General features: G+C 34.6%; 1 protein-coding gene across 2 annotated transcripts in view; it reads right to left on the reverse strand.

Annotated features, from left to right (window-relative positions):
• The window catches only part of LOC110465971, a 308,747-nt gene that overhangs the window by 180,961 nt on the left and 114,731 nt on the right, over positions 1-13,055 (reverse strand). For both annotated transcript variants that reach the window (XR_002464683.1, XM_021522269.1), the window contains exon 4: positions 3,600-3,766. Coding sequence is in view for 1 of the 2 variants with exons in the window: in XM_021522269.1 (XP_021377944.1) it covers positions 3,600-3,766 (167 nt within the window). In the remaining variant the exon portion in view is untranslated. The remainder of the gene's footprint in view (positions 1-3,599; positions 3,767-13,055) is intronic.

The following is a 13,055-nucleotide window of genomic DNA, read 5'->3' on the forward strand; positions in this document are numbered from 1 at the left end:
TACATCTTCTTTTACACCATCAATCTGATACAGGTTTTAAAAAAAAAAAATAAAAAAAAAAACATACGTATGGCAAATTTGTTCTAGGTGTTCAAATGTGTGTACAATGGCTGTCCGGGTTTTCTGAACTCGAGCACAAAGTGATTCAGCCTGACATTTGTTGCCTCTAAAATTTCCTTAATCTCTCAACTGGAAGATAAATGACTTGCCAATGGCAAATTATAAGCAACATTCTTTGTGCTTTGTCTGTGCTTTGTTAGGGAAAATATTCTGACTGATAAAACCAAAAAAATCCCATTTTGTTGAATTTGAACTTATCCCTGGGTATTTTGTATTATACCCTTTTTACTGCCTTTGCTACATATACACTGTGGAGATGACTACGTGTAATAATTAGGAAATTGATCACAGATGTACCCTAAGCCAAGCTTTTAATGGGAGACAAATTAGATTTTTTCAGCTCATGTGATAAATCTAGATTTATCTCAATTTGTATTTGATTAGGTTTTTAACTACCTGAGCTAAAGATGTAATAGCTACAGAATTTCTTCTACATATAAAAATCAATCAATCATCATGATGTTATAGATACTGGGTAGTGTGAATCATAAAACAAATATAATATCAAAAGCATGTGGTGGCATTATTAAGCATTATCCCTATAATTTTAAAATCAACTTTCTTTTTTCTTTAAACCCGATTTCAAGTTAATAGTATTGTTTCGGGCCAATTTTCACCTACACAAAGTCCTGTTATACCGTCGTCCAATTTTCACCTACACAAATCCCTGTTATACCGTCGTCCAATTTTCACCTACACAAAGTCCTGTTATACTGTCGTCCAATTTTCACCTACACAAATCCCTGTTATACCGTCGTCCAATTTTCACCTACACAAATTCCTGGCATACCGTCGTCCAATTTTCACCTACACAAATTCCTGTTATACCGTCATCCAAATTCTTTTATATAATTTCCCACATGAGTCTTATAGACTTTGATCTATTAAAGTTGCAAAAACATGTTTGCTGTTGGAGAATCATAGATTTTTAGCAGTTGAAGACTTAAGCTTTTCAGCTGCTGAAGCCTCATAAATTTTCAGCTTTTAAAGTGCGGGATGTTTTCTATTTTTTTTTTTTTTAAATTCTTCTTGATATATAGCAGTTGAAGCTTCATAGAATTTCAGCGTTGACGGAAGCCTGAAAAATTTCATAATAAGATGTTGAAGCCTATATTTTCAGCTTTGAAGCCTCATATATTTCCAGCTGTTAGTCTTACAGACTTCCAGAATTATGTGTAGTGTATTATATTGTATATAGTTATGCATATATTATTGATAACAGTTGTATTTTATATATAATTTCTGTAGTGTATTATATCGTATATAATCATGCATGCATTATTGATAACAGTTGTATTTTATATATAATTTCTGTAGTGTATTATATTGAATATAGTTATGCATGTATTATTGTATATAGTTATGCATGTATTATTGTATATAGTTATGCATATATTATTGATAACAGATGTATTTTATATATAATTTCTGTAGTGTATTATATTGTATATAGTTATGCATGTATTATTGATAACAGTTGCACTTTATATATAATTTCTGTAGTGTATTATATTGTATATAATCATGCATGCATTATTGATAACAGTTGTATTCTATATTTAATTTCTGTAGTGTATTATATCGTATATAATTATGCATGTATTATTAATAAGTACATTTCATATATAATTTGTGTAGTGTATTCTAATTAGAGCATATCACCAACCTCTGTAGGTGTCTGTACTATACTTCCTGGTATGATCATAACAACTACATAGCCTTAACATGAATTGCTATGATATTACCTCGTTTATATAATTTGTGTAGTATATTATGATAAGAGTACTGTATAACTTCTTCGGTATTATAACATACAGCCTTAACATGAATTGCTATGATATTACCTCGTTTATATAATTTGTGTAGTATATATTATGATAAGAGTATTGTATAACTTCTTCGGTATGATAACATACAGTCTCAACATGAATTGCTATGATATTTCCGCGTTTATATTATTTTTTTCTGATTGTTTGATGTTGATATAGAGTATATGAATCTTTGACAATTTTCTAATTGAAAAGTTTCAGTAAAAAATCGACTAATTATCCTATCCTGTCCAATCCCTCGGCCTGACATGAGAAATGATGATTATATACAGACTGCAGTATACACTGTTGTATAACCAAGACGATATGAAACATCAAATTCAATATTCAGACCGCAAGTTAAAATCAATTAAATCATCTTCAGTTTAAAATTTATCACACTTAAGAAAGAAATGGTTTGAAAATATTTTGTGAAGCTTCTGTTCATTTCATTTGAATTCAAATTACCGTAGCATAATTTCTCATCACATATTTCTTTGTACAACCAGCCTGGAGTTCTGACAGAAATAGTGGTAACCAATATTCACAAATACATCAACCATATATCTTCACTCCAACAGACCTTGTACATTTATGAGGTTTATAATTCCATTCCAACAGAAATTTTACAACTTTTGAGTTCTTAGAAAATCCAAATTGACAACACATGCTTTTTCCCACTATGGCCTGAATGCCATAAACAAAAGTTAATTCAATTAGCTTATAGGTGAATAGCCGGTTCAGTAAGTCGTTCTGTACAGTGTTACACGAGACTAAATTTGGCCAAAACAGATCTAAGTAACACCAGGAGTGCATCAATGGAAAATGTTGAAAATTAGGTATTCAATAACGAACAAATATCGAAAGAGCATTAACGTGTTTTAAGATGTGTAGACATGAAAATGTCTGAATGCCACGCAAAACAAGGCATTAAAGAGTAAAACATTCATAGAAGTGACTCAAAAAATGGGGAAGCATGCCAAGTCATAAACAGTCCCGATATTGACTATAAAAACTAGTATTTTACAGTACTAGATTAGCTCCAGTACCTGTAACTCCGATCAGGGGCTAATATCACCTATCATATAATGGTTTGTAACAGTAACACAACATAATACCCATGCTCCTATCAAGCTTGAACATTTATTACACCCTATCTATTCCTGTATCACAACCTCACTCCACATTCAACCCTTGAACAATCCCAACCACAAATGTTAAATGACAAGGCATTTAATCACATTTCAACTAATTAATAATAGACATATTTAATCAACAAATTAATAATAGACATATTTAATCAACAAATTAATAATAGACATATTTAATCAACTAATTAATAATACACATATTTAATCAAGTTTTGTTTGTACAGTAGTGTGTTTCAGTTGTAAATCATTGGTAAAAGAAATCATTGAGATCGTTTAAAACCCGAACAAATTAAACTATCACCTGTCAAACCCAATTATATGAAATTCCCACCTGTCCAACATTTTGTATGACATAATAATGTATTATTAAACGGGTCATCTCACTTTTGAATAACCATTTAACTTAGCTCACCTGTGGTGTTAAAATCTTATCTCACTCTGTTACGCTAAAAAAAAAAAATCACAAAGAATAAAGTTATCAACAACACTGTCACAACGTCAGGTGTCAATACTGTCTTACCTGTGTGTCTTCTGAACTGTCTCCGGAATGAGGTACAATTATGTCACGGTGGGGCGTGTCCTGTTCCCCGGGAGGGTGGTCCTGACCCCACACAGGGGCTAACATGACAGAATTGGGTGTTGGTCGGACAGAATTGTGATCCTGGGTCGCCACTATAGGTTCTCCCACTATAACACACAGATGTTATACTCCATATAGTGAAACAATTAACACCTAGTATCCGATACACACAAATTAAACTAGCAATTCCTTAAACTAAATGTCCTATTGTCTCCCGTATCATCCACGATGAGGTGCTGAATGCTTCCCCTGGTTTTTATATGTGTGGCGTCTCCGTATCACTACCTTCCTAATTCACACTAGTTCCAATGAGGAATTTCCACGGGGCAAAACTTGGTATAGCCAGTGTTGTGCAGGCACCGTGGTCCCCACGACAGCCACACGCAGGAGCCTCCTAAAGAGCCAGACTGTCTATCAGATATTGAAACTCTGGGCTACTCGTCAGAGGAGGACCAGTCTACACTATAACACCAGGTACAATCACAGTCTATATTGGATAAATAGAATTCCAGAAAGGTTATATACACCTCTCTAGTGATTAACAAGGTTTCAACACCAGTGTGTATCACCTAAGATTTCTCCGTCAGGTACAGGTACGTGGTTTTATTCATATCTAACCTTCCTTTTCAGAGATTTTTTCTGGGCTTAATTTTGTCTGTTTGCTTATTCACATAATTTATGAATGTTTGAGGGGTATACTGTTGACGACTTGATATGGCTTCTACCATCCAGGATACTATAAAACATGCTATAGTACAAAGTCAATATATCGGACACACTACATATGTATACACAGCAGTATCACATATATTCATATACACAGCTGTTTTACTTTTCTTTTAAATGAAGATGTAATTAAATATCAACTTTTTTTTTTAAATATTTCTACCAAAGATGACATTCATACAGAGGTATGATAGTACAGGTGTGATGTTTTTACCTGACATGTAAGATAATACAGGTATGATGTTTTTTACCTGATAGGTATGAACCTACCTGTGTTACATTACATGTGTATCATCCAGTGTTATAAAAATATATTATGGTATGCTTTTAAACATTACTTATCACCTCTTTTCACAAGTAGATGATTCTATCTCCATATCTTTATTTTATGATTTATGAATGATATGATTTTCGGAGAGTTAGGGACAAAACTGTTGCAGTATGTGTCTGCCATCAGACCCTATATATTATACAGAATGGGTTTGGCAGCCTTTGTGCTACAGATTACATCTCTACACAAACCCTGTATCTGTATCCAACTTATGTGGCTTAGGTAGGAACCCTTCCTAACACTAAACTGTATCAAAGTTTAAGACCTGCTATACACAAAGCTAAAGTACATCACATTTTTTGATATCATGCATATGCGTTCATTTAAATAACCATACAATAATTCACCCGTTAAACCTCCCTATTATTTCAACCACCTGTTTTAATTCCTTATAGACACTTAAAACTTTTTCATTTTAAAAATGTCTTGTTTTCTTCTATTCTATGTAACATAAACAGAAGCCAATCCATTCTTACTTTGTCTTGTGCAGCGCGTCAGCCTCATATCATAAAACTAAAGTTAAAACACAGGTGGTGTGTTACTCTCATACTGAATAAGGAAAGATTCTGTAGACCTCCTTCTCCAAACATACCCCTGCACTGTCCAGATACCCAGTTCTACCCCCTAAAGAGACATACCGAAACACTTCTTGTACCCTCTCTGGACCATCTATACCCTCTCTGGACCAGTTATACCTTTTCTGGACCATTTACATCCCTTCTGGACCATTTATACCCTCTCTGGACCATTTACATCCTCTCTGGACCATCTATACCCTCTCTGGACCATTTATACCATCTCTGGACCATTTATACCCTCTCTGGACCATCTATACCCTCTCTGGACCATTTATACCCTCTCTGGACCATCTTTACCCTCTCTGGACCATTTATACCCTCTCTTGACCATTTGTACCATCTCTGGACCATTTATACCCTCTCTGGACCATTTACAGCCTCTCTGGACCATCTATACCCTCTCTGGACCATTTATATCCTCTCTGGACCATCTATACCCTCTCTGGACCATTTATACCCTCTCTGGACCATCTATACCCTCTCTGGACCATTTATACCCTCTCTGGACCATTTATACCCTCTCTAGACCATCTATACCCTCTCTGGACCATCTATACCCTCTCTGGACCATTTATACCCTCTCTGGACCATCTTTACCCTCTCTGGACGATTTATACCCTCTCTGGACAACTTCGACCTCTAATAGCTCCCCATTTCCTGTCAGTCTTAAATTAATCAATTTCTAACATAGCTTTTTCCTATATATTCAGTGTTATCTTCTTACAGGAACACACAGGTTGTCATCATAATGCAGCTTTCCTTCCCACCAAATCATCAACGTTTGCTGTTCAGCTATAATATTACGAGACAATGTCATAATCAAATCATTGGTATTGAATGCCTTGATGAATACAAACCCTCTAAAAATATTTAAATTGTTCATAAAAGAAAAAAAAAATGTTTGTACACAAATACTCAAAATCACCAATCCTTTGGCTATTTATTATTGACCTGAAACCACAGGAAAAGCCTGAGCTACTGTGGCAGGCTATTTGAGGGGTGGCTTGATTGTACCTAACGGAGGCTGTTAAGACGTTCCGGGCGGTAGTGTTACGTAATGCCACCACCACAGACCCCATTTCTCTACATAACCACTAGCAATTTATTCAAACATAAAGAAAAAACTTGTTATTTTCTATGTACATATGACACTAAATGTAATCAGAATACTAACAGTGCAGTCGTAAAATTACCATTATAAAGACAAGTGTGATAGGAATTGGCCGAAACAAAACATGAAAAGAGGCGAGCATATCAATCATTCCTGTTTACAAAGTCACTAAAAAATGAAATAAAATTATAAAATTCTTGCTGGCCGCAGAATATATTATTGTAACTGCTTTGTAAACTGAGCAAACTCTGGTATAAAATGTCTTAATAAAATAGTAAACCCATCTATAGTTGTCTAATTATATAGTAGACTCCTCTATATTTGTCTCTTAGTTATATAGTAAACTCCTCTATATTTGTCTTAGTAAAGTAGTAAACCCCTCTATATTTGTCTTAGTTAGATAGTTAACCCCTAAATATTTGTCTTAGTTAGATAGTAAACCCCTCTATATTTGTCTTAGTTAGATAGTAAACTCCTCTATATTTGTTCTAGTTAGATAGTAAACTCCTATATATTTGTCTTAGTTAGATAGTAAACCCCCTTTTATTTGTCTTAGTTAGATAGTAAACTCCTATATATTTGTCTTAGTAAAATAGTAAACCCCTCTATATTTGTCTTAGTAAAATAGTAAATCCCTCTATATTTGTCTAAGCTATATAGTAAACCCCTCTATATTTGTCTAAGCTATATAGTAAACCCCTAGATATTTGTCTTAGTTATATAGTAAACCCCCATATATTTGTCTTAGTTAGATAGTAAACCCCTCTATATTTGTCTTAGTAAAATAGTAAATCCCTCTATATTTGTCTAAGCTATATAGTAAACCCCTCTATATTTGTCTAAGCTTTATAGTAAACCCCTCTATATTTGTCTAAGCTATCTAGTAAACCCCTAGATATTTGTCTTAGTTATATAGTAAACCCCTATATATCTGTCTTAGTAAAATATTAAACCCATCTATATTTGTCTTAGTTAGATAGTAAACTCCTATATATTTGTCTTAGTAAAATAGTAAACCCCTCTAGATTTGTCTTAGTTAGATAGTAAACCCCTCTATATTTGTCTTAATTAGATAGTAAACCCCTCTATATTTGTCTTAGTTAGATAGTAAACCCCTCTATATTTGTCTTAATTAGATAGTAAACCCCTCTATATTTGTCTTAGTTAGATAGTAAACCCCTCTATATTTGTCTTAGTTAGATAGTAAACCACTCTATATTTGTCTTAATTAAATAGTTAACCCCTCTATATTTGTCTTTCCTTGTCATAATGAGTTATCTTTCCTTGTCATAATGAGTTATCTTTCCTTGTCATATTGAAATATCTTTCCTCCTCATATTAAGTTATCTTAACTTGTCATTATGAGTTATCTTTCCTTTTCTTTCTTTGTTGAAGTGAGTTATTCTTTGTAAAAGACAGTATTTCATCTGTAAGCTTTTGATCTTGGTCATTTCCTATAAGACTGCAAAAATGAACCACACATAGTTTTATGTTGTAATAAGAAGTGAATTCCCCAACGATATAGGACTGATTTAGAATGCGGTCAGTTTCCTGATTCACACATAGAGGAGACCAGAAGTCACTCCTGTAACATTAACACCCACGTAACGGCTGTGTGTGTGATGATCTCTGACGACTTCTACAAGCCTGCTACTATACTCCAGAAGGATGGTAACAATACCCTGGAGGGGTCAAAGTAATTTATTGGCTTATTACTAACTTACTTAGAGAGATATAGGAACACTACTGTAGTAGTCCCAGGTTTCAACAGCTTAAAAGGCCACCATCTTTTTTTAAATTCAATAGATGGTTTATTTATTGAATCATTTGCAGACTAAGGATGTGAGTGATGTTTAGTTCCCTGACACTTATATGTATTAATGCTGTTAATCTTGACTCGTCCCACAGAAGTTAATTCAAATCAAAAGGTTAACCTGCATACCCTGTACGGCTGTACTTTCAGCCTGGCCTGACGAAGTGTTCTCAATTTCACTCTAGAGAGAACTCTTGCACTCATACAGACCCTAGATTAATTAAACTTTCAAGCATCAGGGTATGGATAGGAAGTATAATTTTTTCAGGTGATGTATATATATATCGTATTAACTGTAATTAGTACCCCTCTTCTGGGTGCTAATTACAGTGAACATGTTTGAAAATTGAATAGCACAACTTTTTATCAATTAAATCAACAAATTTTGACAGCAATTTAATTAACATCCACACACTATTCCTGTCATCTTAACGTTATTCAATCAGCAAATGTGTCTATATTTAGATACCATATGACCTTGACCAACTTTGAGACTTACCAGAATTCTCCAAACCTTATTACAGTGTCTGTATTCAGAGTTACAATGACATTAACTCTAACAGTTTATGTTATCAGTTTAACTCATATACATATGTATACATCTTTATTTAGAATCAGCATAACTTTACCTCATATTATGAATCCAAATTAACGTGATGAAACCGAAGTACCCTGAGAAAACCCACCTGATGGCCAGGTGACCCCATACCTTTTCACATTCAGAGAATTAAAACCTTTTTCACATTCAGAGAATTAAAACCGGGCTACCTTGTTGAAAGACAAATGTGATATCCATTCTACCATCCGACCATCATATCTTTGGCCTACTGTATATCAATCATGATTTACAGGATCTTCCCAGGAATAAAAAGATAACTTAGTTTTTAATGAATCACAGATACAATTAAGTTTTTTGCATGATGACCTGGATGTATTTTTTGTGAATCGTAATTTACAGGATCTGTATCAAATAGATATTAATCATAATGAAAGGATCTATACAGGATGACCTCGACCTTGTTTTATTAATCATAATAACAGTAGTATATAGGATGACCTTGACGTTCAGGTCAGTGCTATACCCTGTGATTGTTATCAGTATTTGAAGCAGAACCTCTCACTCCTAATCAATATATACTGCACCATGCATGTGAGGGACCACAGCCTACAGCTTCCTCACGTTTCAAATTCTAGCCAACACATGTCCTTGGAATCCAGTCTAACGTTAGCCTGGCATGCAGGTTAGGTCTATCATTGTATATTGCCATCATAACAGATGATATCTCCAACTGACAGACAATTAAGGGATTGTTATTTTTTATGGCATACAAATTGTCCCTGTTTGACTTTTCCTATACTGTTCCTGTCCCTCTGAGGCTCCTTACTGTAAAAGGGGTTGGTTTTTGTGAAAATTTTTGCAATTTTACAATTCAAACTGGAAAGTAAAACTTAAGCAAACTAAGTGTTTTAGGTTTTCTTTGATGAATTTATATTGCTATATGTACCTCTTTCTGTTACTGATTTGTGAATGTATCAATATGAACATTTTAAAACTTTATTTCAAAAACAAAACGAACTGTTTTCAACACCCTATTTTGTATATTTTATTGTGTTGTTTGAAGTGCTGGCCCTAGACTTAATGTGTAGAACATTAAGTGTAAGTTCACACTGCTGGTTATAAGCACTTCACCCTTTCCCCGAGATATCACAAGACAATTAAAGTTATTAGAGGAGTATTACCCTGCCCTGGAAAGGGCTTTTATAGGCAATGCCTGTGCCTAATCCAATTGTATTTTTTTGAATACAATAAAATTGATTTGAAATGAAAATGTTTTATTGTGTATATGGAATATCAGTAATATTCTGCTGCACCACAATTCATATAAAATACCACAGCAAACTCCAAATTTCACTTTTCCCCCACGTTTAGTTTGGATCTATCCTATACTGACCCTAGCCACGGTGTTAGGCCTATGGTCCCTACTATCATACCGTCACAATGGAGTGTTGGTAACACAGAACTTTATAATAGTCCTGTTAGACCAAATACACCAATCCTCGACTCCAAAATTAATTATCTAATTTCCTAATAAGGTTGCAATAATTAACTTAGAGCTTATAAGTCTCTGATTAAAGTCTGGAGATACACAATTTTGCTTGACACAGAATGACTATATTTCAACAACTTGATATTGTCGGGCTCCAGGAAAGAAGGGAGCTTGCATGGCTATTTGTGTTGGTAAATATTGTTTTGTTTAATTTGATTCTGTTTTATCCTTATGATCTTAAGATGATTTACAAAATATATAGAAAAAAATCTAAAGTTAAATACAGTGTAAAGTCACATGTCTGAACGGGAAAGAAAACTAATCAAATAATCAAGACCTTGTTTGGTAGCAGATCTTTTGGTCTCTGTCTCCAACTGAAATGAACTATAAGTTTGACCTGAACAAAGGTCATCATCATGATCGATGAATCAGCTTGAACCTTTTGACCTGCGGCTAGTCTTGGAGACTCTATAAAGCCCTTTCCTGTCCAGACTGACTGACTCTCGGAAAAAAAGCAAACACTGACCACTGAAGTGAAGAAGATTCTATCCGGAAAGGCCATTGAAACTAAACCATACAATAGACACCAGTGATCGTATAACGCAGAGTTTCTCAGACAAATTTCGGACAAACCCACAAATTACCATGCCAGCTTCTGACAGATAGTGGATCATACTGAGAGTATGAAATTGACAGGGTAATACTCCTCTAATAACTTTGTCTTGTGATATCTCGGGGAAAGGGTGAAGTGCTTATAACCAGCAGTGTGAACTTACACTTAATGTCCTACACATTAAGTCTAGGGCCAGCACTCCAAACAACACAGTAATACCAATATTGAGACATAAATTAGAGTTAAGTATGCTGATTAATACACCTCATCACTTAGTTTCTAATACCAATCAATCCATGTAAGTTTTTCAGATGTAAATTGAACGAAAAGTTATATGAAAGTACTATTTGAAATTTTAAAAACGTGAAATGGAGTAGACAAACATCGGTGAAAGTGTGATCCCCTCCCTATAAAATCCAGGCCAATATTAAAGCCAGCATTTGGAAGCTGTACAGAAACAGGTGAGAATGACCTAGGCAGTGCTAGGTACACACATTGGCACCAGTACAAACTGATACTGTCCAGTCGTAGAGTGGGGCAGAAATGTCGGGGACGATTAATCTCCAACCCCATTACTTACACCACACGGTCCACAAGGTATTCAAGGGAATTCCTGAAATATTCATGACAACATCTCAGGCATGAATGGACGAGAACCCTGGTAGTAACGATCCAATGCCCTGGTCGTAATGAGACCGTACCTCATTGTTTATTCAGTCAAATATGGTAGTAGAACTTTCTCTTTGCTTTTTAATGACAACACGTTTACATATTTGCGGTTGCCTGAACTTGGTCAACAATGCAGAGGTCCTGGGAGTTTTCTTTTAATTAATTTTTTGAAATTAGGATTGATACACCGCACGGCTCATTAAACAGTAAAACAAGACGGCCAGTTGCTAAAGGCTAGGACATAGTCAAAGATTACCTCATTGGCTCAACTGGTCAACATTGATGTGACTCAATGCACAAATTAAATATAGAGCGTAATTTGTCAGAAACCAGGCTACACGGTGTTCCTACTTAGTACAAAGGACTGCTCTGTGTCGTGTTTAACATCTAAACAACTGGCTATCTTTTATTTACAGGTTTCTTTAAATTAAGATTTACAGAACATAGTCACAGTGGCTAATGATGATTATTTTACGCATGATATATGAAAACAGTACTGTCCTTTGGACCAAGTGAGCTAAAACCCCAGTGCAGTGGGACAGGGATCCTTTAGGCCAGGTGTGTGGCTATACAGCCTGGTCAGAAGAATAGTTAGTATCTGTTCCAGGCTATTAGGTTTTTATCATACATAACGAGAGATTTTTGGGTGTATGTTTATTTTTCTGGTGAGTCCACTGAATCAACAATTCGGAAATTTGTAAACATGGAAAGCATAATGTACATTATACAGAAATGTGATTATTTCAATTAAAGATATATAACCTACTGTAAAAGTACAAAGAAGGGTGTTGATTCACGCACATTATGGCCTGCATACCATCCTGACAGCAACGTCCAAATGATAATTTGACATGACCTAAATTATAGTTTATATACAACTTTTATTGCTCCCTTGCTTATATATATCATAGGTTGTTTTTTCTACAGTGGAACGTTTTGATATGTATGTGTGAATTTACTTAAGTTAATTTCCTTGTTTACGTGTTGTAATATTCTTGTATCTAGGTTTTTCATGTTTATGTTTTTATGCAAATTAGGGGAGTGTTAACCAATCAGCATTAACCCCTAGAGGGTATGTGGTATTGTCAGTGCCCCTCATTATTGATTTATGGCGGGTGTTGGTGTGTTTGCTTTTCGCGTACCCACCCACCTACCCCAGCTGCTCCCTGAGCTTTATTGTAACTAATAAGCTATATATGTTTGATTATTTTACTTCTGCCATCTTTTGTATTCTTTTGTGATGATCATGAGATGTATCTGTTTTCATTGAAGTTTCCGTTGTTGCTTATAATATTGTATACAGGGTATCTTGTGCTACCATTGGGTTACTCACTCTTTTATCCCTAGGGTTTTAATTCCTGGGGAATTTTCCCCCCAATACTTTTCTGTAATATTATTTACTTATCTGTTGATTATTTTACTGCTTTTGCTTTAATTTTTCTGTCTATTCTTGATTCTACTAGGCTCTTGAATCGCTCAGGAGTTTCGTCTTGCCAGCTCTTAAATC

Source organism: Mizuhopecten yessoensis, unplaced genomic scaffold (assembly GCF_002113885.1).
Source record: "Mizuhopecten yessoensis strain PY_sf001 unplaced genomic scaffold, ASM211388v2 scaffold213, whole genome shotgun sequence".
In the NCBI taxonomy this organism is placed as follows: domain Eukaryota; kingdom Metazoa; phylum Mollusca; class Bivalvia; order Pectinida; family Pectinidae; genus Mizuhopecten; species Mizuhopecten yessoensis.